Source organism: Ambystoma mexicanum, chromosome 1p (genome assembly GCF_040938575.1).
Source record: "Ambystoma mexicanum isolate Mex_15411 chromosome 1p, UKY_AmexF1_1, whole genome shotgun sequence".
In the NCBI taxonomy this organism is placed as follows: domain Eukaryota; kingdom Metazoa; phylum Chordata; class Amphibia; order Caudata; family Ambystomatidae; genus Ambystoma; species Ambystoma mexicanum.
The window spans coordinates 992,206,442-992,233,568 of record NC_090921.1 but is presented as its reverse complement, the minus strand read 5'-3'; the positions used below and the strand labels follow the sequence as shown (position 1 = coordinate 992,233,568).

At 50.4% G+C, this 27,127-nt stretch overlaps 1 protein-coding gene across 7 annotated transcripts in view; it reads left to right on the top strand.

Annotated features, from left to right (window-relative positions):
- CNOT1 (CCR4-NOT transcription complex subunit 1) overlaps positions 1-27,127 on the top strand; it is a 2,171,110-nt gene that overhangs the window by 1,527,271 nt on the left and 616,712 nt on the right. For all 7 annotated transcript variants that reach the window (XM_069654650.1, XM_069654658.1, XM_069654642.1 and 4 more), the window contains one exon: positions 11,417-11,559. In XM_069654650.1, coding sequence (XP_069510751.1) covers positions 11,417-11,559 — 143 coding nt within the window. The remainder of the gene's footprint in view (positions 1-11,416; positions 11,560-27,127) is intronic.

The following is a 27,127-nucleotide window of genomic DNA, read 5'->3' as shown; positions in this document are numbered from 1 at the left end:
GGGCGTCGTCGTAGATTCGGCCTCAACCTCAGAAGAAGAGCTGGTCGAGGTCTTAAGCCACGGCCTAGGCGTGGAACAAGACCAGCCCGTCGGAATGGGTGCCGACGCAGGCGACGACGCCGACATCGTCGAGGATGCCGACTGGGCCCCTGCTCGCCCGTCGGATTCCCCTCTGCCAGCGCCGCGAGACAACTCGGCGGCCATTTTGTTGGCCATACAGTCCTTATGCACGGCCCCCCTATGCCTCCGGGCGCAGCCTACCCCGGACTCCGTCGTCTCCGCGGCGGCCAGGAAGAAAGCGGGGGGGGGTGCGGCCTCCACATCGACTTCCCCGCCGGACGGCGAGGGAAAGAAATTGGATGCTATGGGACGTAGAGTCATCTCGTCGGCAGCGACGACGATTAAAGCGGCCAACGCCTTGGCTATCGTGGCCCGCTACGACAGGGAGCTCTGGTACAAGATGGCTCCCCTGCTGGATTTTCTGCCGGACGACAAGAGGGCTGAGGCCCTTGAGATCCTCCAGGAAGGTGAAGTGGCTTCGGACCACGCCATCACCGTGGCGACGGACATCGCCGACGCGGGGTTCCGCCAGCTAGGCAACGGCGTTTGCCTTCGACGTCGTGGATGGCTCAAAGCTACGGATTTTCGGCAGGACGTCCAGACCAGAGTCCTGGACATGCCCTTCGACGGGAACAACCTGTTTGGGAAGACGGTGGACGATTCCCTCCAGGCCATCAAGGCGGATACTGAGACGGCCCGGGCCCTGGGAGTCCTGCAGCAACGACGGACGCCCTTTCGGAGCGGCGGAGGCAAGGGCGCCTCCAAAGGTTCCGGTGGCGGTTTCGCTTCCTACCGTCAAGCGGCCCGCTCGTCGTCGCAAGAGGCCTACAGAGGACGAGGCAAGTCTAGCGGACCCCGCCGTCGTCGCCAAGGAGGTCAAGGCGGCAAGGCCGCGTCCAAGCAGGATTGAACCGGCCGTGGGGTCGGGCCCCCACCGAAGCACCCCGGTGGGAGGCCGGCTGGCGGGCTTCGTCAGCGTGTGGGAGTCCATCTCCACCGACCGTTGGGTGCTGGATGCCCTGGCCCGGGGCCACGCGCTCGAGTTTCAAAGAAGGTGCCCGCGCGTCCCCCCCGTGGCCAGGAGAGAACTTCACGTCCCTCAACTTCTCCTGGAGGTAAAGGCGATGCTCAGAAAGGGTGCCATCGAACTCGTCCCAAAGAGGCTTCGGGGCTCCGGAGTCTACTCGCGGTACTTCCTCGTGAAGAAGAAGACGGGAGGATGGCGCCCCATCCTAGACCTGCGACGGCTGAACAAGTTCATCAAGGCGCAGAAGTTCAGGATGGTCACCTTACAGCACGTCCTGGGTCAACTGGAGGAAGGAGACTTCCTGTCGTCGTTGGATTTGGAGGATGCCTACTTCCACATTCCAATCCTAAAGGGGCACCGAAAATTCCTCAGGTTCGTGGTCCAAGGGCGGCATTACCAGTTCAAAGCCCTTCCCTTCGGACTGCGGTCGGCACCCAGGGTATTCACCAAGTGCCTCGCACCGGTGGCGGCGCAGCTGCGCCGCGAGGGGATTCACTCGCCGTGGTCCACACGGCAAGGACCGTCCAACTCCTCACGGACCTGGGATTCTCCGTGAACTACACCAAATCCCACCTGGTGCCCGCGCAAGTCGCACTGTTTCTGGGAGCGAGGCTCGACACAGTGTCCCTTCTGGCCTCCCCGTCGGAGGAGAGGACCAGGACCATCTTGGGCAAGGTGCAACGGATGCTGGTGGCCGACGCGGCCAAAGTGAGATCCATCAAGTACCTCCTCGGGATGATGTCTTCCTGCATCTACCTCATTCCCATGTGCAGGCTCCGGATGCGCCCGTTGCAAGAATTCCTGGATGCGCGCTGGATCCAGACGACGGGCAGCTTCGAGGAAAGGATCAAGCTCGACGAGAGTTTCCGGCGAGCGATACGGTGGTGGGGCACCCGCGCGCATCTGACGGCGGGCATGGACTTCCAGACCCCAGCCCACCAGGAGACTGTGACCACGGATGCCTCCCTGGAAGGGTGGGGAGCGCACACCGAAAATCTGCACGCGAGGGGACTCTGGCTCCCGACGGAGAAGTCCCTGCATATCAACGTCCTGGAGCTCCGTGCAGTGTTTTGGGCCCTCAGGTCCTTCCTTCCGTCCCTGAAGGGCAAGGTGGTGAGGATCTTCACCGACAACACCACCACCATGTTTTACATCAGGAAACAGGGCGGAACCAGGTCCCCAGCGCTGTCCAAGGAGGCGCAGGACCTGTGGCATTGGGCCGTCGCCCAAGGGATTTTTCTGGTGCCGTTTCATCTGGCAGGGATAAAAAACACCATCGCCGACTCACTCAGCAGGGAGTTGCGCTCGTGCCACGAGTGGGAACTACGGCAGGATCTAGTGGATCGCCTCTTCCGACGGTGGGGCACACCCCAGATCGACCTGTTCGCGACGGCGACGAACACCAAGTGCCGGAGGTTCGCCAGCAGGTTTCCCCAGACGAGGAGCATGGGCGATGCTTTCTCGTTCCCCTGGGAGGGCCTGTTCCTCTACGCGTTCCCTCCCTTGCCTCTGCTAATCCGGCTCGTCAACCAGCTCAAGAGGTCACGGTGCAGGATGATCCTCGTCGCACCTGCGTGGCCGAGGCAGATATGGTTCCCGGACCTTCTGGACTTGTCAGCGTCCCCGCCGATCAAGCTGCCGGCGGACGCAGACCTACTCTCCAGGGAAGGAGGCGCCATCCTCCACCACGACCCGAAGTCGCTGTACTTGCAGGCCTGGCTCCTGCAGCGCTAGAGTTTGGAGGATACGACATACCGGCCGATTGCAGAGAGGTTCTTGCAAAGGCCAGGGCGTCCTCGACTCTTAAATGCTACGGACACAAATGGAAGAGGTTCTCTGTCTGGTGCCACGCACAGAAGATTAACCCTCTACGGATTACGGCTCCCCAAGTACTGCCGTACCTGCTGACGCTGGCCAAAGCTGGACTGGCACACGCGTCCATCAAGATTCATCTTGCTGCGATCTCCCGATACACCAGAACCACGGGGCGGACGTCCTTGTGGTCTCATCGTCTGGTGAAAGAGTTCATGAAGGGACTATTCAGATCGTTCCCGCCGGTGAAGGCTCCGGCCCCGGCGTGGGAGCTCAACGTGGTGCTGACCAAGCTCATGGGACCTCCGTTCGAGCCTCTGCACTCGGCCCCGTTGAAGTTTCTATCGTGGAAGACAGCTTTTCTCGTGGCCATCACCTCCGCACGACGAGTGGGTGAGATCCAGGCCCTTTCCTGCAAGGCCCCGTACTTGACTTTCCACGACACGAGGGTAGTGCTCAGGACGCACCCCTCCTTCATGCCCAAGGTACCGTCGGACTTCCATCTCAACGAACCCTTGGTGTTACCTGTGTTCTTCCCGTCGCCTTCGTCGCCGGCTGAGAGGACTTTGCACTCGCTGGATGTAGCTAGAGCGCTGAAGTTCTACGTGGATCGCACGAAGGGTTTTCGGAAGACGTCACAACTCTTTGTGAACTTTGGACCTGTCAATCAGGGGAAGGCTCTCTCGAAGGCTTCCATCTCCAGATGGCTCTCCGGCTGTATCATGTACTGTCACCGGTTGGCAAACCGACCGCTGCCTGGCCGTCCGAGAGCCCATTCCACCAGAGCGATCGCAGCTACCACGGCGTTCCTATCTGGTGTGCCCCTGCTGGACATATGCAGGGCTGCTACGTGGAGGTCGACGCACACCTTCACGAAATTCTACTGCGTCGACCGGGATTCCAGGGAGGAGTCCAAGGTCGGCCAAGCAGTGCTGCGCAACCTGTTCGCCTGAGGTGAGCCTGGTGAGGAGGTAAGATGCTTAATGTTGAGTTGATGTGATGCTTAATGTTGAGCCTTTGCCACCTCCCGGGGTTGTGCATGTGTGTACTGCTATGTATTCTTTATTCATGAGCATGTGAATCCATGCCAGACCCCATGCTGGAGAAGGAACAAGTTACTTACCTGTAACTGTTGTTCTCCAGCATGGGTCTGGCATGGATTCACATGCGAACCCTCCCGCCTACCCCTCTGCGGCTCTTCACTTGGTCATACTGCCACTTCACGTGCTTCCAAATCTGAAGATGGCTGCCAGAGGCGGTGCTTAGGTAGAGGGCAGTCATTGGCTGTGGTCAGTATGACGCAGAGACCAGTGATTGGTTATTGCTACGAAAGACAGATCAGAAACGAAACTGATACTGGTTTTTTCTTTACCGAGGATTCCCAGCCTGACGACGGGGAATATTCATGAGCATGTGAATCCATGCCAGACCCATGCTGGAGAACAACAGTTACAGGTAAGTAACTTGTTCCTTATTTCGGAAGTGCATTCTAGATAAACCTCCTATCCAGTTTGAACTATTGGCAAATAAAGAGGCAAGGAATCCAGATCCTAACCTTAGTACTTGGAAACAGAATTGCCTAGAAATCATGGAGTTTCACAATATCAACCCCGATATGCTGAAAGAAAACCCAGACAAAGCAAAGAAAAGACTACGGGAAAAGGATTGGACACTAACGGACAATCTAAAGAGGCAGAATACAAACTGTCACATCATTTGGGAACGAAAGGCACTGAATGACCCCCTGCCCTATTTGCGAAGGTTCCCCTCTTCGAAATATAGGGATCTTTTGATGAGATGTAGGCTAAACATCCTGCCATCCAGGGAGATCCAATACCTAAGGAAACAAATACCAGTGGAAGAGGCCAGTTGTCGATTCTGTAATGATGCAGAGAAGATGGAATCAATAAAACATTGGACGCTAGCCTGTCCCACTCTAAACACCCAAAGGAACTCTTATTTAGGAGAATGGGTGGTCAATATAAGCACGTCAACGGACGATGAATATTGGGAACGAATATTGACGGTGCAAAAAATTGGCCCCAACCTGGAAGCCCTAAGATTTATAGAATCGATATTAAATAGACTAAAATAGGGCTCAGATGAACTCCGTGGGAGGGGGGAAGATACAGAAGGAGGGAGGGAAATGGGAAATGAAACTGACTGATTTGATATGTTAAAGGTTGATAATTATTTAACCAGTAAAACGAAGAAAAAAAAGTGTTCATGCCAGATCTATGCTGCAGAACAATAGTTACAGGTAAGTAACTTAAACCATCTCCCACCTAAGATGGCGGTTTGCTCTGTCGTGCTACCAAAACCTTAAGAAGTACAGACTTATACTAGAAGTTGGGGCTCTGTATACCAAGGGATAGTTTTATAGCGTCTTACCCAGTGTTCCAGATCAGATTTGGAAGAGGAAGTATTTTACTCAGTATTTATTAAGTTGGGAGTAAAAATGGAATTTCAATTCCCAATGGGAGATTTTTTTATATGCAAGTAAACCTGTTTTAACTGGAAAACTGTGATTTATTTGTAATAATTTCTTGGCGCCTACTTATTTATGCACATTGAAGGATGCATGTTTATTCCGATCAGGCAGTAATAAGTTTCTTCCTGTATTACTACGTGCACTGCAGATCCAAACATATCCATGGAGTGTGTAGATGAAAGCAGGGGCACATTGTTCCATGCATCTGATTCCTACTTTATTTTTTTTTATTTTTATTTTTTTTTTTTTACTTAGGAGTATTTCTCGGTATTTAGGGAGTAAAAGTGGCCGATACATGCCTTATCCATAGAACTGGTCTTACCATGGGAAGACTTTAGGAAAACTCCCCTAATACATCCAGTAGAAGTACTAATTACCTGGTACAGTAATCTTTCTGGTGGATGGCTTCTGTTAACGAGAATACTCAGAAATGTGCTAATTCCCTTCTACCTTAGAGATCCCCAGCTCTTTTTTGCTGGACTTTAGGAATTTTCATTTCTAAACCTGGAGAGTGATGCCTTTTTCCCCACTCATGTATTTTTCTCCGATTTGGACTCTTGTTTCTTTTGACTTTGGGGTCTGACAAACTCCATAAGGATCATCTTTACATTGTGACACACTGCACCTTCTGTGCAGTGGCACAGGGAAGTCGTTTAAATTTCCCAAATGTTTATATACCTTCTTTTGGTTTAAACTATTGTTTCCAAAAGTAGTGACGTGAAATTGACTTTATTTACATTTTGTAACTTTCTAGACCCAGCACACACTATCTTGCAACTGGGTGCTGGGGGGGTTAGTTAGTATCCCCTTTGTTTAGTTTTTCATGTAACATTTTTATGTTCACCTTTCCACAATTAATGGCTGGTGGCAGTGGTTTACTTTTTCCTACCATTGTTTCTACTGCGGGCTGCAATTGTAGCTGCAGTAAATCGCCCATGTTGTCAAAATGGCCGCAGTCTTCTTTTTTTGCCATTTCTTGTTGGAAAGGTCCTTCTTGAGATTTACTCTGCACGCCAAACCAGGTTTGCTCCCTTTTTGTTAGTTTTGTCTTTGGCGGGGTTCACTAGTGAAGCCTGTGTCTGGCATGGCAGGAAACGAGGGAGGTGCCCAAAACTCCCTTTAAACCCCTTGGTTACAGCAATGCACCCAAAGGTGATTGGACAGCCACCCTGCTGTGTGATTGACAGCTAGGCTGCGAATGAATGGGAGAAACCTGTATAAAAGGCAGGCCTTTTGGCTTGGAAAGCGGTCGACCCCTGGACGAAGGAATCCGAAGAAGAACTTGGAAGAGATGCTTACTGCAACTCCTGGGCCGTTGGTTTGCCAGGTGAAGCCCTGCTGCATTGCTGAAGCTCTGAATTCGCCTCGGCTAGAGAATCCCTGCAACAGATGACTTCTCCCCTTGGGTTGGTGGGACCAATCAACCCCAAAGCGAACTCATCTGGACATCCTCTCGGAGCTGGCTGTACTTCCACTGCAGGAACCGATTGCCAGGGAGAGGAACACCAGAATAGAGTCTTGTTTTTAAGTTGGACCCGAGCTCTAGGAAGATCCTCCGGACTCCCATGAAACAGGACTGACCAAGTCTGAGCCACCTCAACAGAGTGCTAGACCCCAGATGCGAGGGCATTCCATAAAGGTATCTAGAACTGCGGTGGTGCTATTTTCCAAAGAGCCGCAAAAATCGCGAAGTTCTGCTGATCTGAAGTTTGCCCATTGCTGCTGCCGACCTTCAATTTGTAGTGCAGGACTCATCAGACGTCCTCCCTCTTGTCCCCATGACTGAGGCCCAGGAACAACAGGTTCTGCAGACCTAGACAGGGACATAAGCCAGTTGGAACCACTTTCTGCAAACCAAAGGTACTGTAAAACTAAGGGGACTTACCTCTTGTTGTGTAGCCTTGCTAGTTCTCAGTTGAGACTTGTCTTGGTTGCTTTTGCAGAGTTACTTGCAGCTTTGCCGCTCGCAAGCTTCCCAGCTTGTGGCCCTACAGTTATTTCATTTTCTACAAAGACATCTAAAACTTAGCAAGACGTTTTAACTACCTACAAGAAGTGCTTCAGTCAGTGGTCGAAGTGTACGAAAAGTAGTGGAACTATGTTCCCTGCTGGCCTGCACCCACTCCCCACAAACCCCATGACCTCCTCTCCTCCCACACACAATACACCCCCCCCAAACACTTGAACCTGCTGTTTAAGGCAACGTTCATTGCAGTGCACTGAAAGTGCAAGTTTCAACTTCTTCCTAAACTTTTATTTTAAAACTAAACCATTCAGGAACGGTTTCTTTTTAAAATAAAAGTATAGGAGCTGTAAAACATAATTTAAAATAAAAGTACAGCAGCACCGCTCACGCTCACTTTGACCGCTGGCTTCAGCTCACCTAGACTTTTGCTCAGTTAACTTTGGCTGTCCTGGCTCCCTGAAAGACTCTTCTTAACCCTGACTTTGTGCTTTAACTCCCTTGGGAAACGGTTAATATACTTTGCATTGGAGGGTTCAAAAAGTACTTGCCTGGTTAAGAATAGTTAACCATTCTTTTATTCCCTCCTCTTTTCCTTTTGACACCAAACTCAGTATTGCTTTAAATGTGCCAGTGATATATCAATGTCCACAGTGTCCTAGTTATTAGTCACCTCAGGGTGTAGGAAGTATCTGCTTGCCATCCTAAATGGGTATCTACTGATTTATTAAAACTGAGTGTAGTTTTTGAAATATATAATTGTTACATATTCTGCTCCCTTCTAAAGAAGGCTTAATTAACTTAATAAATAATTGTTTAATCAAGGAACCTTGAGTGTAAGTGTTTGTATGGTCGCTTGTCACTGTGAATCTCTGTGATAACCCTACAGCTCACATTGAACCCTCTTGAGATCCGCATGGCTGCTCAGTCACTGTTGGGCAAAGTTTGAACGCAGCACCCTCTGGGAACACTACAAACCACTATGACTACAGGTATAGGCAACCAAACCTTTGGTATAAGCTTGTACTACAGTTTCGGTAGTGTGGTGAGCAGCCAGGCTTATCTCAAGAGGGGAAATGTGAGCTGTAGTGGAGTTAAAGATTCACAGTTTCAGGTATTCAAATAAACTTACACTCAAGGTTTCTTGCATAAACAATTATTCATTTATCAGTTATAAAGCCTTCTTTAGAAGGGAGAAATATACTAGTAACACACAAATACACTTCAATACTGTACACTGAGTTTCTGAATCAGAGTAGACCCTTTTGGGATGGCCCACAGACACAACATACACCCACAGGTAACTTCAGTCACAAGGGTGCTGGGGACATTAATATCTTACTATTGGCATTCAGAACACTCTTAAAAGTTGGTAAAAGGCAGAGATCGTCTATATTCTTAAGCAGGGCAAATACTTTTAAATTGCAATAGAAGAGTCATTCATCTTAATAGGATAAACCAAGGTCAATTGGCAAAAGTCTTTGTATAGGATGCAGCACTTTAGGTAATTAAATGGAAAAGTATTTGCACAAGTTCTTCGGAGTCTTTGATAAACTGAAGAATCAAATGTAGGGCCACAAGCTGATGACTTGAGTTGCAGAAGTTACAAGCACTTCCACAGTAAGAGGTAAGTTCTTTAAACTTGTTTTACACTACCTTGGTAAAGAAGAAAAGATGCAGGTGATGACTTCTGTTCCTGTGCAGCTCTGCAGATCTCACTGTTCCTGGGCCTCAGTCGTGGGGACAAGAGGGAGGACGTCGGGGACTCCTGTACTGGCATTGTCAAGAACTGCCAACCGGCACCTTCACTTTCAGTGGCGGTTTCTCGTTTCAGCTACTCGCAGCTACCGTAAATGGCAACAAGTGCAGTTCCTGGCTATATAGGTGTACTTGCCTTGCTTCTTGGGTCCCGCACTCTGCTGAGGGGGGTTAGGCTTGGTCAGTCCTGCTTCGTGGGAGTCAGGAGGATCTTCCAAAAGCTTTAGGCCAGCTTAAAAGTAACGCACACAATCTGGTGTCCCTCTCCCTGGCTGTACAGTTTCCTGCAGCACTCTGAGGAAATTCAACCAGCTCTGAGATGGGTGTGCAGGTGGCTTACTTTGGAGTTGATTTGGTTCAACCAACTCAAAGGAAGAAGTCGTCCTTGCAGGGGCTTCTCTGTCGATACAAACTTGGCATGTTGGCACTGCAGCAGGCTTCACCGGGCAAACCAACGGTCCAGGAGTTGCAGCAGGCATCCTCTTCAAGCCGTTCTTCGGTTCCTTCGTCCAGTGGTCGACTCTGCCTTCCAAGCCAAAAGACTCTCCTTTTAATTCAGTTCTCTCCCATTCATTCCAGCCTAGCTGTCGCTCAACTAGCAGGGTGGCTGTCCTTGCCGGACAGTCGGCCAGCCAATCGCCACAGAGTGCATTTGGGTCTCCTAGGAGACTAAGCAAAGGGAGTTTGGGGCACCTCCCTCACTTCTTGCCTACCCCCAAACACTCTGGAGCCAGAGGCGGGTTTCTCTCAGAAACCACACCAAATGCAAAATGAACAAAGGGGCCAAACCTGGTTTGGCACGCAGAGAAACTCTCTAGAAGGACCTTTCCACAAAGACATGGCGAAAAGCAAAAAACCGGGGACCATTTTATCAAAGATGGCTCTGCGCCATTTTGAAAAAGATGGCTCACGCGGTTAGCATTACCGGAGCTGCGAACAGCCGCGGTAAATGCAAACCGTGGTAGTTCGGAATGAAACCATTGCCACCAGCCATTATGTGAGGAAAGGGTAACCTAAAACATGTTACATAAGAAGCTAGACAAATGGGATACTAAGTAACCCCTCCAGCACTCTATCGGAAGACAGTGTGTGCTAGATCTAGAAATTACAATGCTAAGTAAAGTCAATTTCACTTTACTGCTCTGGGAACCAGTAGTTCATCCCAGAGAAGGTATGTAAACCTTGGGAAATCTGGAAGACTTCCCTGTGTCACTGCACTGAAGGTGCTTTGTGACACAGTTGTAAACGACGACGATGGAGTTTGTTAGACTGCATAACGAAAAGAAAGTGTATAACAATCACATTAAAATACATGAGAGAGTGGGGGAAAAAAGGTCTCTCTCTCCAGGTTAAAAAATTCAAGTCCTCAAAATCCAGCGAATTGCTGGGGGTCTCTAAGGTGGAGGGAATGAACACATTTTTGATAATTCTCCTTAACAGTCACTCTCCCAACTTGTGTAGTACATGCTTATACCGAAGGTTGGGTTATTTATTTATTGCAAAGAGGACGAGGCTGGTGCAGTCTCCCACAGGGTACTGCATACAATCTTGCCTAACGGTTCCTCCCATGGCTTTCACATTGCCTTCTCCGGCAATCCCACAATAAGAGCCGTAAGATCAGTTGGCTTGGAGGGAGAGAAACCTAGAGCATCATAAAAATGATAGTTTGTTTTTACCCCACTAGTTTACTTGGCTGCTGAGCGATCGAGGATGGGGGGGTATCAAAATGGAGGTTACAGGTTGTCCTTTTGCCCATTTGTACTTCTGTCGTAGTCACTTCCTGAATCAAGGAATAGACAATCAGACAATGTTTACTCCAAGGCACATCATGCCCCCCTCTCTGCGAGGTGAAAACTTTCTGATGCAAGCTGTGCAAGTGAGGTATCTGAAGTGGCATTAATGTGAAGAGCCATCCATCAGTAAGACGATTACCCCAGGTATGTAATTTGTTTAATTTGAGCAATTTTTCATTGTACCATTACACCACCCCCATATCTACTCAAATCGTCTTCCTGCTCTACCACCTACCTTGTTTGAGTTTAGCTAGACCTAAGCCTTTCATGACTCTCCCTCACAGCCGATTCTGAAACATTCAGAAGCAAGAAATTGTTCTGAGAAATACTGCAAGGGTTTATGCTGCATTCTGTGGTTTTGAACATGTTAACCAAAAGGAAGATCACAAAGCATGATTAATATCAAGAATTGCTTTCTATATCCTGCTTATTAGACTTATGACGTCCAGACAACATAAATTTGTATTGTTTTAATCTGGAAGTTTTGTAATACAATGTTCTATTGATTGTAGGCTGTAGAAGGGTTGCTGGATGCCACCAGTGGGGCTGATGCAGACCTTCTTCTCCGATACCGTGAGTGTCATCTTCTCGTGCTGAAGGCCCTGCAGGATGGGCGTGCATATGGCTCTCCTTGGTGCAATAAACAGATCACACGGTATGTACTGCAAAAGAGGAGGCAGGTTTGTTCTTTAGTTTAGAAGTGCTTTCATACCTCTTGTGACGGGGGGGGGGGAGGGCTGAAGCCCAATTTTTGGGGTTCGGAAATCATATACTTAAACCACAGGAGAGATACCACAGCTGAAATGTGTAAGTAGGCTAGTAGAATGTGGAAATTGGCCACACATGAAATGTCTGTGATTGGGTTGTAGGGGTGTTGGGTAAGATGCTCATATTTGTGATAAATCCTCCTGACCTGTGTCAACCCCAGAACCTTTTTGCTTGGACTTGGTAAGTATTGCACATTGTCCCTGGGTGAGGGTTAATCTTTTTCCCCTCTCGCTTAGTCTTTTACTCTTTCTATGGGTGACCTTTTTATGCCTATCCTTGGTGTGTGATTGGAGTTATAGTTTCCTATAAATGTTGGGTTTAGGCTGGGTTGCCTCTTTGGGCTTCCCTGTTAATTTCTGTTTGATGTATTTGGGTTAACTACTGTTCTCAAATTGTAAAGAGGGATTTTCACCCCCCTTTACATTTTATATAGTGAGCCAGCACACCCCACCTTATGTGGAGTGCTGGGGAGATGCAATGTATCCCTTTGCTTACTTACCTGTAGCATTTTTGTTACAATTGCAGGTTTACTTGAATGGCAGATGGCAGTGGTTTTACCTTATTAACATTTTAGTCTCATTACTTGCAGGCTGTAAATTCAGCCTCTGTAATGCACAAAAGGGGCACCATTCTACTAGAATGACGGGTTCCTTCTTTTTGTGAGTGAATTGAGCAGGCACTACTGGTTGGTTTTTGAGAATTATTCAGTTCTTTCAATAAATCTTTAAATTGGTTATTCTTGTGAACCCACTAATGTATGTCACTGGGCTGGGCCCATCTAAGTGCAAGAAATGTAGAAACCTGGGCTAATTACCCTGTGGTGTAGGTAGCACACCCTAATGTCCACTAAGTGGTTATAGTTTGCATTTCAAAAACCTTTTCGAATTTTACTTTCTCCATGTAATTCCTTATGTAAAGAATAGTTTTTGGTTTTATTCGTTTTCCAAATGAAGTTTTTCTTTAACTGTTTGAGTCTGGTGCAACTACGATTACATCAACATAACTTTAGTGCCAATACATTCCAGAGGATACAGTAAAGCTTGACATTGTCCATTGATAAAATTACAATTGACCCTAGCTGTGGCATTCATTTAGAGTGGCGCTGTGCTGCACTGACCTTTATTTAAACATTTTGACGGTTTTAATCATTTTACTCATAACCATAACTAGCTCAACTTTCAAGCATTGGATCTTAACGAACTCCAGCCAGAAAACCAAATGAAAAAATCAGAACAGACAAAATAACACAAAAACAAATCAATCCAAATCAAGAACATTGTGTGGGCTCCTCATTTACCATTGGCGTATAATTGGAACAGAGCAGTATAGGTAGTTCCCTACTCTATATTGAGAAAGAGGCCATCTCGTGTGGCTTGTGGTGAAATTTCTGGTTGTCCGATGCATTTACAAATGTGATCAGCGGGTCCCAATCCGACAAAAACTTTGCATTGTTCCCAGCATTGCAGCCTCTATTTTAGACATAGCAGCCACATACCAGACCTTGCCCCGCCATTCCTTTATACCTGGCATGTTCCCTGATTTCCAGTGTTGTGCGATTATGAAGCGCGCTGCCACTAAAAAGAAAGTGACCAATCTGGAGCTGCTAGCCATCAGTTTATAATGTCCCTGTGAGTCCTCATTATCTAAGTGTAGAATGAGTGGGTCCGTTTCCATTACAAATCCTCATATCTCTTTAATCTTGGCGACTATAGTCCTACAAAATGCTTGTATTTGAGGGCATTCCCACACATATGGAAAAAGGGAGCTTATGAGGTTGTTGCATCGTCAACATATGGGGGAGGAGTTTGGGGGGCAGGGGGATGTATGTATACGCACCAGGGCTAAATACCATCAGAATATCAGCTTGAAGCTATTTTCCCTTAGTAGCTGGCCCAGCGTTTGGGGCCCTCCCTCTTTCTAGCAGGTAAATCTTGCCTTATATAGTCCCGGGGGAAATTCTCTATTGCCCCATAAACCTGTCATAGGCGAGGGAAATGTCCCCTTGTATTTGCGTGCCGCTTTGTCCCAGTAATCCAGTGTGGTGTTGGAAGTAGGGAGACCACACACCCCTATCTTGCAAACTTTAAGGGATATCCAGCATGTCTCATGTAGAGGGAGCCCCATAACCTCCTGCTCAATATTTACTCAATGCTTGGCGTCCCGTGTTCTAGACGCCGCCTGGCTCTCAAACGCCGGAGCCAGTTTTACTGCTTACAGATGACTCAACATCTGGCACGGCTAGACCCCTGGTGTTTGAGGCGCCATAAGCGTATGTCTGGCCATCCTCGGCCTCTTCCGAGACCATAAAAAGCTTAATATCTGCGCTTGTAAGTCATTCAAGGGTCCTCTCGGTATCCAGATTGGCAATGCCTGGAAGGCATATAACAATCGCAGTAATAGTAATAGTGTTATTTTGACCGATGCCATGTTCCCTAACCAGGAAATTTATGATGCCCCAATCCACCCCTGACCCCCACCAGTGCCCCCAGCGTAATAAGTATTGCTTGAGTCTATTAAATAATGGGACGATATTGGACTTGTAGAAGTTGACATATTTTGCCGCCTGGTGCACCCCCTAAATATTTCAGCATGTGCGAGGCCCAAGTGGGAGGGAGATCTCTTTTCAATAGCATGACAGTGCCCGGTGACTCCGTGATATTGAGTATGGTTGATTTTGTTAAATTAATTTTAAATCCCGAAGCTTCCCAGTAATGCAATGTGTGTGGAAGTGTGGGGATGTGGTCCTGCATCTTAAAAAGGTTGTCCACATTTAGGGCTAGTTTGTGGTGGTAACCTGCGATCTCACCTTTTATTATCCGCAGATGAGTGCACCCAGCAGACCAGGGATTCCATAGATGGGGCGAACAACAATGGGGATAAAGGGCACCCCTGGTGAATACCTCTTTTCAAACGCACTGGGTTACAGAGAATCCCATTTACTTTAATCCTTGTAGATTGTAATACAAAATTAGCTAGTATCAGTTTACAAAACTGCTGCCCCAGTCCAAACCCCTGGAAGACCATAGTCAAATATGACCCGTCAACTCGATCAAACGCTTTCTCAGCATCACTAGAGAGTAAAGCCATCATCCGCCTATGTTTTTGTGCCTCAGTCGTGATATTAGTTGTACGCCGAATATTATTGTGCGCCTGACGTCCTGATATAAACCCAGTTTGGTCTGCTATTACAAATTCCGGTATAACCCAAGCTAGTCTAGTGGCTAATACCTTAGAATAGATTTGAGAATTGTAGTTAAGGACTGCAATCGGCCGGTAAAATGAACAGTGTGGCATTTTTGTCTGGTTTTGCCAAAAGGGTCAGGTTTGATTTTCCCCATAGTGGGAGTGATCGTGCCTGTTTCTCCAGCATGGGGTCTGGTATGGATTCACATGCTCATGAATATTCCCTGTCGTCAGGCTGGGAATCCTCGGTAAAGAAAAAATCAGTTTGAATCGTTTCTGAACTGTCTTTCTACTAGTAACCAATCACTGGTCTCTGGGTCATACTGCCCCCAGCCAATGACTGCCCTCCACCTAAGCCCCTTCTCTGGCAGCCATCTTCAGATTTTTACCGCACGTTCAAGTGTTGGGAGTCCTCGTGCTTTAGCTCTTGAGCTTTTAATGCGTTTTGCATTTTTTCAAAGAGTTTACTCTTATATTTTCGGTCAATCGAGCCTCAAGCTCCACCGATTCTACTTCCGATCAACGTGGACCCGTTTTCGGAAATTTCTACGCCCATCAGGGGCCTATTTTCGTCGAGTTTCCACTTCTCGGAGGATTCCAGAAGATATTGGAGGCCTACCCTGCGTGATCATGGCCCAGGACAAGGGAAGCATGCCGGCTGTTGGACCGAAGCTGTTCAGAAGCTGCCCTGGATGCGGGCTACAGAACGTCTTTAAGGAGGACGAGCACTCTCGCTGACTCTACTGCCTTCACAACGACAAATCGCACGTGGAAAAGGACTGCGCGTTTTTGTAAGAACATGTCCGAACGGACGATGAGGGATTGTCGTACTCGACTCGCCAACTGGCTGGAGGGCAAGAGCCCAGCAGCAGGTGAGAAGAGGAAGTCCGAGCGGTCTTCTAAGACCTTTGAAGGCGCTCCGGCGATGGGGGCCCAACAAAAGGAAAAGCACAGCGGGCACCAGGAGCGCCGATCGGTCGTCTCTTCGGCTGCCAGGAAGGGTGCATCATCACAGACGCCATCAACCACAAGCCAACGCTCTGGCTCAGGGAAGAGGAAACCGGAGAACCTGGGTAAGCTTCGGGATAATTGCAGGTCGATCCCGACAGACAGCGGAGGGGGAGCGAGGCAGTGACCCTCACCCCAAGGTGAAGGCCTCAGGCGCACCCAAAGTCGCGAATGCCCTCATTCACCCGGCTAAGGCCTCGATCGAGGGAGTCGTGGCAGCCCTGGCGAAGCCTGCAGAGGCTGCCCCAGTGGAGACGACCTCTGGGCCTAGAGTTTCCCTGCCACCGCGGAGGGAATCCTCTTTTCAGCCTATCGATAAGACCCCCGTGAAACCCTGGGCGGAGAAGGGGGGGTCCGGAAGCCATTATGGACACAGATACCACCTTTTGAAGATGAGCTGGCTGGCGTCACAAAGATCCTGGACAAGAAGTTCGAAGAGGTCCGGACTTGCAGGAAGGATCCCGACGAGGCGGACGAGGAACCGCGGGCCGTGGAGGGGGATGGAGGATCCTACTACCCAACCGTCGCAACCGGTGCCTATGCCACAAGATTACTCGGGAGCGATCTTGATGGCTATTCAGGCCTTCTGTATGGAGATGAGGACAAGGTTGCCCTTACCCCCAGTGGAGTCTGAACTGTCAGGAAGCTCACCGAACGAGCGGAGAACTCATCCCCCTCCTCCTTTCCAGCCCGTACAGCCTTCACCTCCTTCCCCTCCTCCGAAGTGTCAGACGGGAATGGATGACAACGGTGGCGACGACGGAATGGACCTTCCAACACCGCTCGGGCCTCCCCTCCCGACGAAATTGGTGTCTTCCACGCCATGATCGCCAGGGCATCTGAGCTCTTCCAGCTCTGCCCCAAGAACAGAAGAAGGAAGGTTTCCTCTACCAACGGCGGGAGGCCAAGAGAAAGACCTGTCCTTTCGGTCCCGTTACTGGATGACATCTGGGACGAGGGACTGATGCTCTTGAAGAACCAGTCCACGGCTCCTGCTTAGAGACCGGTGTATGAGAAGAAATACTGGGTCCCGGATTCCGCCCCATGTGCCTCAGGGCGCAGCCATCCCGGGATTCAGTCGTCTCCGCAGCAGCCAAGAAGAAGGCGGCAGGGGTGACTGCTTCCACTTCCCCTCCGGACGCCGAGGGGAAGAAACTGGACGCCATGGGGCGACGGGTTGTCTCATTGGCGGCGACGACTATTAAAGTGGCCAACGCTCTCGCGATTGTTGCTCGCTACGACAGGGAGCTGTGGTTTAAGATCGCTCCCCTGCTGGACCTCCGGACGACAAGAGGGCTGAGGACCTGGAAATCCTTCTGGAAGGCGAGGTGGCTTCGGGCCATGCCATTACGTTGGTCGCGGACATCGGTGACACCGGCTTTCGCCAGATGGGCAATGGCGTTTGCCATCACGGCTGGCTTAAGGCCACAGACTTCCGCCAGGACGTGCAGACCAGGGTTCTGGACATGCCCTTCGATGGGAACAACCTGTTCGGCAAGACAGTGGATGAGTCACTGCAGGCCATCAAGGCTGACATGGAGACAGCTCAGGCCTTGGGTGTTCTTCAACAATGACGGCCGTCCTTTCGGAGCTCTGGAGGCAAGCAAGGTACCTCCAAAGGAATCGGCGGCGGTTCCTCGTACCGTCAAGCGGCCCGCTCGTCGTCGCAGGAAGCCTACAGAGTACGCGGCAAGACAGGGATCTCGTCAAGGAGGCCACGGTGGAAAGACAGCGGCCAAGCAGGACTGAATCGGCCGTGGCGTCGGGCCCCCACCCAAGCACCCCAGTGAGAGTGCGCCTGACAAAATTCGGCAGCGTGTGTGAGTCCATCTCCAACCGTTGGGTGCTAGATGCCCTGGCCCGTGGGCACACCCTAGAATTTCAGAGGTGGTGTCCCCGTATACCACCCATGGCCAGGAAGGAAAACTATGTCCTGCAACTACTGCAGGAGGTGCGAGCGATGCTGAGGAAGGGGGCCATAGAACTTGTCCCGAAAAGGCTCCGGAGTGTACTCGCAGTACTTCTTCGTCCAGAAGAAGACCAACGGTTGGCGACCCATCCTGGATCTTCGTCGTCTAAACAAGTACATCAAGTCACAGAAATTCCAGATGGTCGCCCTCCAACACGTGCTGGGACAGCTGGTGGGAGGCGATTTCCTATTGTCTCTGGACTTGGAGGATGCCTACTTCCACATCCCCATTCTAAAGGGACATCACAAATTCCTACGATTCGTGGTCCAGGGACGGCACTACCAGTTCAAAGCCCTTCCCTTCGGATTGAGGTTGGCGCCCAGGGTATTCACTAAGTGCCTGGCGCCAGTGGCGGCGCAGCTGCGCCTACAAGGGGATTCACGTCTACCCCTACCTGGACGACTGGCTCATCCGAGCAAAGTCAAGAGAACTCGCCATCGACCACACAGCAAAGACCATCCAACTGCTCACGGATCTGGGATTCTCAATCAACTTCACGAAATCCCACTTGGTACCATCGCAAGTCGCGCTGTTTCTCGGAGCCAGACTTGACACAGTGGCGTGTTTGGCCTCCCCGTCGGAGGAAAGGACGAAGGCCATCCTGGACATGGTACAATGGCTGTTCACCATGGAGGGTGGCCAGGGTGAGATCCATCAAGTCCCTACTCGGCATGATGTAGTTGTGCATCTACCTCGTGCGCCTCTGCAGGCTGCGGATGCAACCACTGCAGGAGTTCCTCAACGCCCGTTGGATGCAAGCTGCGGGCATCTTGGAGGACAGGCTCTCTCTCTCAAGACTTTCCGCCAAGCGATCCACTGGTGGGGCACCCGCACGCATCTGGTGGCGGGCATGGACTTCCAGACCCCGGCACATCAGGAAACGGTGACGACAGACACCTCCCTGGAGGGATGGGGTGCGCACACCGGAGTTCTCCACGCAAGAGGCCTTTGGCTCCCGGAGGAGAGGTCTCTGCACATCAATGTCTTGGAGCTATGAGCCGTGTTCTGGGCCCTCAGGTCTTTCCTCCCGTCCCTCGATGACAAGGTGATAAGGATCTTCACCGACAATACCACCACGATGTTCTACATCCTGAGCACGGGGGGGGGGGGCACCAGATCCCCAGCCCTATCCAAGGAAGCGCAGGATCTGTGGCACTGGGCTGTTGCCCAGGGGATGTTTCTGGTACCCTTCCATCTGGCAGGAATAAAGAACACCATCGCCGACTCACTCCGCAGGGAGCTGCGCTCATGCCACGAGTGGGAACTGCGGCAGGATCAAGTGGATCTCCTATTCCGATGATGGGGCAATCCCCAGATCGACCTATTCGCGACGGCGATGAACGCCAAGTGCCGGAGGTTCGTCAGCAGGTTTCCCCAGCCTTCTCATTACCCTGGATGGCCTATTTCTGTATGCGTTCCGCCGTTGCCGCTGTCAGTCAACTCAGACGGTCACGGTGCAGGATGATCCTCGTCGCAGCGGCGTGGCCGAGACAGATTTGGTTCCCGGGCCTTCTGGACAGGTAAACGTCCCCCTCCCTCCCACCCCCAGTCAAACTGCCGACGGACGCAGATCTTCTCGCCAGAGAAGGAGGCGCCATCCTTCACCACGACCCGGGGTCGCTGATGCATGCCTGGCTCCTGTAGCACTAGAGTTCGGAGGGTACGATATCCCAGCGGACTGCAAGGAGGTGCTTGCAAAGGCTAGGTCGTCCTCGACTCTCAAGTGCTATGTACACAAATGGAAGAGGTTCTCTGTCTGGTGCCATGCACAGAAGATTAACCCGCTGCGGATTACGACCCCTCAAGTGCTGCCGTACTTGCTATTGCTGGCCAAGGCAGGGCTGGCGCATGCCTCCATCAAGATCCATCTGGCGGCTATCTCCTGCTACACCAGAATTCCGGGGTGCTCGTCGCTATGATCCTATCGCCTGGTGAAGAAGTTCATAAAAGGACTGTTCCGATCATTCCCGCCGGTGAAGGCCCGGGCGTGGGAACTCAGTGTGGTGCTGACCGGGCTCATGGGGCCTCCATTCGAGCCTGTGCATTCAGTGCTTTGAAGTTCCTGTCGTGGAAGACAGCGTTTCTTGTGGCCATCACCTCTGCACGAGTGGGAGAGATCCAGGCCCTCTCCTGTAAACCTCTATCTAACATCCCACGAAACGAGGGTTGTGCTGAGGACGCACCCCTCCTTCATGCCCAAGGTGCATTCGGACTTCCATCTCAACGAGCCCTTGGTGTTTCCTGTTTTCTTCCCATCGCCGGCTGAGAGGACTTTGCACTCGCTGGATGTAGCTAGAGCGCTAAAGTTCTACGTGGACCGCACGAAGAGCCTTCAGAAGACGTCACAGCTGTTAACTTTGGACCTGTGAACCAACGGAAGGCCCTCTCGAAGGCTGCATCATGCATTGTCAAAGGTTGGCAAACCGACCGTTGCACAGCCGTCCGAGAGCCCATTCGACCAGAGCGATCGCTGCTACCACGGCGTTACTGTCTGGTGTGCCCCTGCTGAACATCTGCAGGGCTGCTACGTAGAGGTCGACGCACACCTTCACGAGATTCTACTGCGTCGACCGGGATTCCAGGGTCAGCCAGGCAGTGCTGCGCAACCTGTTCGCTTGAAGGTGAGCTTGGTGAGGAGGTAAGAGATGCTTAATGTTGAGTTGATTAAATGCTTAATTTTGAGCCTTGCCACCTCCCGTGGTTGTGCATTGCTATGTATTCTTGTATTCATGAGCATGTGAATCCATGCCAGACCTCATTCTGGAGAAGGAACAAGTTGCTTATCTGTAACTGTTGTTCTCCAGCATGGGTCTGACATGATTCACATGTGAACCCTCCCTCCTACCCCTCTGCAGCTCTTCTCTTGGTGCTAATGCCGCTTTACGTGCTACCAAACCTGAAGATGGCTGCTAGAGGAGGGGCTTAGGTGGAGGGCAGTCATTGGCTGGGGGCAGTATGACCCAGAGACCAGTAATTGGTTACTAGTAGAAAGACAGTTCAGAAACGAAACTGAAACTGATTTTTTCTTTACCGAGGATTCCCAGCCTGACAACGAATCCATGCCAGATCTATGCTGGATAACAGTTACAGGTAAGTAACTTGTTCCTTCTGCAAAGGAGTTAAATAAGGATACCATGTGAGGGGCGAAAACTGTTGAATTATTTTTTTTAATGGTGGCTGTGTAGCCTTCTGGGCCGGCTGCTTTATTACCCGAGAGTGAGCGAATGGCTTGTTCTATTTCTTACCCTATTATCGGTGCCTCTGTTAGTCTATGGTCTGGGGAAGTTGGGCTTCGCGAATAAAGTAGTCTTGTTGGGGGTCCCGCAGAAGGGCCCACTGTGAAAAGTTCAGAGTAATACTGTGATGGAATCTGTTTTCTCTTGTTCCTTTGTCCCTAGTTGCCCACTTCTGTCATGTAAAGGCCCCATCACTGTACCACCCTGCCGTGCCTGGAGTTTGTAGGCTAGTAATCGCAAAGCTTTGTTAGTTGCTAAAGTAAGTGTCTTGTGCGGAGTAGTTCATGCAAGATATCCCCAGCCCACAATGCTTTAAATTCAGCCCTAGCCACTTGGAGCTGCTGGTAAGTCTTCCTGTTCCTATCGAGTTTATAATTCCCCTTTTAATGTGGGTTTAAACGCGGCCCAGACCCGCGGAATGGACACTAACCCCATTGAGATTCTCTTCAAGTATTGTACTATCTGTTTTGTGATATCAGAACATATAATTGGATCAGCGAGTAGTGAATCGTTAATCCCCAACCCATAGACTTCCTACTCCGCATGCTGTATCCCTCTAGTTGTATAGTGATAGGGGATTGGTCTGATACTAGGGCTACCTCTATAGTGGCTGTTGTGATATCGGGAATCAGGTAGTGGGATATAAGGAAATAATCGATTCTAGTGTCTGAGCGGTCTACATGAGTAGTCTCGATGTTGAGGATGAAGGTTCCGCCATACATCAGATTTAAGTCAACCAGTGCCTTTTTGAGTTTTTGGTTTCTTTAGTTTTCCAAATGAAGTTTTAATAGATTCAATTTTACTGCAGATGAAGATTTTGCAATGCATTTCGGTTTTATAATAGTCCTTCATCAGGCGTTGTAATTCTCATCTGATATATATTATAAGGATAGAAAGAAATACTATCGCTAATTGTAAATATTCAATGGCTTTACGCTGCAAGGAACTCCGCTATACGCGTCAGTCTAAAATGGCAGGAAAAAACCATCTGAGGGACCTAGATTTGTGAGGGATGTCACACTAGGGATAGTATTACTGGCACGCACTGTTGGCGTCCCTTTTCGAGTTTCAAACTGTAATACCCTGCAGCTTCCACTAGATGTTTGCCTACGCACAGCATGTGAATCTAAGCAGATACAAGCATCAGAAATATGATTACGCTGAGTAATGTATCCCATATACAGTCGGTCGTAATTTACGGTCAGCATTATATATATATATATATATATATATTTCTGAGGCTTGTGGAATCTGCTTAGATCACATGCTGTGCATAGGCCGACATCTAGTGGAAGCTGCGGAGTATTAGTTTGTTTTTCGAAACTCGAAAATGGGCGTCGACACAGGCGTGCCAGTAATACTATCCCTAGTGTGACGTCCACTGTACCCAAGATCCCTCACGCGTCTAGGATCCTCAGATTGTTTTTTTCCGCCATACTGGTCGGAAGCATCTTGCAGAGTCCCCTGGCCTTAGCCATACTTTTGCTTATTATTGAAGTTTAAAATTATTTATTAACATCCTTCCCCACCCCAACGTCGACCCTCGACGACGGCTGGAGAAGACATCGACCGTCGGCTGCTGCACGACGGATCTGGGCCTCGGAAGGCCGCTGGCCTCGGCCCGGGCCTAGTAGGCCGCTGGCCTCGGCCCTGCAAGTAGGGAGAGTGGGGGGTGGTACATACTCTTCACTCTTGGTATATAGGTACACCGTATAGGTACACCTTATATATTTCCTAAACTTACCAGCCCGCTGCCTCAAGGTGCGTATGGAGGGTACCCCTTTCCAATTCTGCCCCAAGTGCAACCGCAAATACCCTTGGGTCGATAGGCACGCCACGTGCAATCTCTGCTTGCCGAGGGACCACCCCGAAGCGAACTGCAGAGCGTGTAGTAGGTTTAAGCCTAAGACACTTAAGGACCGTTCGACAAAGCGTTGGGCCCACCACGCCAGGCAGGCGGCCATGGCAGCGGAGGGCGCCTTCAGCGATGGCAGCGACGCCGTACTTTCGGACGGCGAGGGCATTACGGCGTCGAAAGACTGCCGAGCGCAGGTCCCCGACCTCGGAAGGTTGTCCGGCAGGGCGGCTATGGGGAAGACCCCCGGCGACGCAAGCGCTACACACCCTACACACACTAAGCACACTAAGTCCAACCGAATCTCGACGACGTCGACTTCTCGGAAAGAGGCACAGATAGAACGGTCCGACTCGGTGTCCTCTGGGCGCTCTCGATCGAGATCGCCTCATGACGCAAGGCAATCATCCACTCTTGCCAAGAGTGCCTCGCTCCCAAGATTAACGGAAGTTCGATCGTCGGAAGACGAAGACGACTTCCACCCCCAGGCCGCGCTCCAGGAGACCGAGGCCGCAGTTAACACCAGCGAGGCCCCACGCTCGAAACACACAGATACCTCCCCAGACCCTCGACGACAGCCGTCGAAAGTCTCTGGGGCCTCCAAGGGGCAGGGAAAACATTTTTCCACGCATGGGGAGGGGGGGAAACAGCGGAAAGCACAGCCTTCCACTCCTGTAAGACCATCCTTCCACCCTAAGCAGGCAAACACAAATCTACTGGGACATCAACATCCAGCAAGGGTACCCTTGAGTCCCCTAAGTTGCCTACTAAAGTCACTACTAAAGTCATACCCTGTTCCAAAGAATGGTCCAGTGAAGACATAGACAGGGTCATGTCAAGGATGTCTTCCTTAGCTGATTTTTATGAAAAAAACCCAGAACATTTCCTTTCGTATGACCCTCAAGGGGCCACACCCTCAGGCTCCTCTGATCCTATCCCCCTAAGTAAAAAGGCCCGGTTCGAAAGACCTGAACCCTTCGAGGTGCAGCCTTACTCTACTCCATACTCTACTCCACACCAGGAGTTTGAAATTATGGAGGAACAAACCGGGACTGAATACTATGCGGATGATGAGGACCTGGAGGAGATAGAAGATGAGCAGGAAATTTACAGAGTAGATTCCCCGGTAGAGAGCGAAGCCCCAGTTACCGACTCGCCAGTCGATAACCAGCCCCTCCTTAATGAAGTTCTCGCTCGTGCAGCAGGACATTTTCACATCGACACCCACGCTGTACAGGAGGAAAGGGACTTCGCAGAAGAGTTGGTGGGAGAGAGGAGGCCGGTCGCTCAGACCATCCCTATCCTTAAATCCATCCAACGTAGAATAGATCCATCCCTGGTGAATCCTAACCTCACCAGAGCCGTCAACCCCAGAGTCGAAAAACTTTTTCGGGCAGCCCAGTCTGACCCTCTTTATATAAGAGGACATCTCAAACCAGACTCCCTAGTGGTTACCAACACTCGGAAGAGGGCTGGGACACCCTTATCGTCATCAGAAGCTCCTCCCGACAAGGAGAGCAAAAAACTGTACGGGTTTGGCAGGAAGGTAGCCTCAACGTCCGCCTACCAAGCAAGGATTGCAAACTCCACCACCCTGTTGGGAAGTTACAACTGCCATCAATGGGAAGAGGTCGCGGCGCTCATAGCCTCTGCTCCTGAACCGTTAAAGGGCTAGTTGGCTCGGATCTCGGGAGAAGGGAGAGCCGTGTCTGGTTGCATATTAAAAGCAACTTTCGACGCCGTGGACAACGCAGGAAGATTGATAGCAGAAGGTACTGTTATCAAGAGACATGCGTGGTTACGGCAGTCGGGGTTCAAAACAGAAACCCAGGCTTCATTAATAGACAAGCCGGTGGAACCCGATCTATTGTTTGGGAAAGCGGTCGAAGACGCACTTAAGAACGCCAAGGACGAATACGAGACTCTCAAATCCCTTGGCCAGCTTACCAACAAACCCCCTAACCAGAGGGGGAACAGTAATTTTCGTCGCCCACGCGGCCAAAATTCACAAAGAGGCAACTATGCCCAAGGACAGGGTACACAATGGAACAACAACCAGCAGTCTACCCAAAGTTACGGCAGGGGTAACAAGAGAGGTCGTGGAAGAGGCAGAGGCAGCCCCAACAAGGGAGGTGGCACGCCTCCACCAAAGCAGTGACGCTCAGTTCAGGGTCCCTTCTCACGCAACCCCAGTAGGGGGACGCATTTCCAACTTCACCCAGGCTTGGGAAGGGATCACCTCAGACAGATGGGTGCTGTCAACAGTGTCCACAGGATATTGTATAGAATTACTGCAGCGTCCCCGGAACCACCCTCCACGACAAAGAATACACTCCTTAGAACATCAGAAGATCCTTCTCGAGGAGATCGCCGTTCTGCTAGAAAAGGACGCGATAGAACTCGTCCCAGGAAACCAGGTAAACAAGGGTATCTATTCAACTTACTTCCTTGTGCCAAAGAAAGATTTGACCATGCACCCAGTATTGGACTTACGGCCTGCCAACAAGTATGTCAAGCCCCAAAAATTCCGTATGACCACGCTACAAGAGGCAATCCCACTCCTAAAAAAGGGGGATTACATGGCAACCTTGGATATGAAAGATGCTTATTTTCATATTTCCATGCTTCCAGCGCACAGAAAATACTTGCGCTTCAAGGTGGACAGTCGCCACTACCAATTCAAGGTACTGCCCTTCGGGATAGCTTCAGCACCAAGGGTATTCACCAAGGTACTGGCGGTGGCAGCTGCACACCTACGCAGGGAGGCAATCCCAGTGTACCCTTATCTGGACGACTGGCTCATAACGGGGGAAACCCCAGGAATTTGCAGGTCAAACATTCAGAGGACTATCGACCTACTCCACGAATTAGGCTTCTCTATCAACGAGAAGAAGTCAAGTCTGGTGCCAAGCACCTCAAAACAGTTCCTAGGAGCAATCCTAGATACTCAGAAAGGGTTGACCTTCCCCTCGGAAGAGAGAATTCGGAATATACTACTGCAAATTCCACATTATCAGTCAGGTCAACAAAAAACGGTACGCAAAGCAATGCGGTTACTGGGCATGATGGCGTCATGCATTTACCTGGTCCCCCACGCGCGTCTGCGCATGCGTCCCATGCAGGAATGGTTGGCGAAACAGTGGTCTCAGGCAAGTGGTCAGTGGGACGATCTAGTGGTCGTTTCGCCAACACTCATACAGAGCTTACACTGGTGGACAAGAGAGAATCTCGCAAGGGGAAAACCCTTTTACGATCCAGAAGTACAGGCAGTGGTGACTACAGATGCATGCCTGACTGGGTGGGGAGCTCACCATCTCCACCACACAGCTCAGGGTCTCTGGTCTCACTCAGTAGCCAAGAACCACATCAATCTGCTAGAGCTTCTGGCAGTATTCCGAGCGCTTCGGGCGTTCGAGCCCCATCTGCTAAACTTGTCGGTGCAGATCCGGACGGACAGCACGACAGCCATGTTCTATCTGAACAAACAAGGAGGGACTCGTTCGCCAAATCTGTCCAAGCTTGCCCAGAAAATCTGGATATAGGCACTCAGACGGAACATCTTCCTGTCATCACAACATGTTCCAGGGGAGCTCAATTCCCTAGCGGATGCCCTAAGCAGAGACTCCCTCCCAGAACAACACGAATGGGTCCTTCACAGAGATATCGTAGAAGATCTCTTCTCTCGGTGGGGTTTCCCCACTATAGACCTATTCGCCACAAGCGAAAACAAACAATGCCCAGGATTTGCATCCAGGTTCCCCCAGCCAGACTCCCAAGGGAACGCCCTGTGGATGAACTGGTCAGGGATGTTTGCGTACGCTTTTCCACCAACCCCTCATCAGGAAGGTGGTGTACAAGATGAACAAGGAATCGATGACGCTCATCCTAGTTGCTCCCATGTGGGCGAGACAACCATGGTTTCCACACCTACGCAGGATGGCGGTGTGCGAGCCCATCAAACTCCCAGCCTGGTACAACCTACTGTCCCAGCAACAAGGTCAAACAGTGCACCAGGAACCCAACTCAATGAACCTGGCAGCATGGCTCCTGAGGTCATAGAGTTTGGCCATCTCAATTTACCACAGAGGTGTATGGACATCCTAAAAGAATCCAGGAAACCAAACACAAGGCACTGTTACTTTGACAAGTGGAAGAGATTCGTTATTTGGTGCCAGAATAAACAAATCAACCCAGTTGATTGCA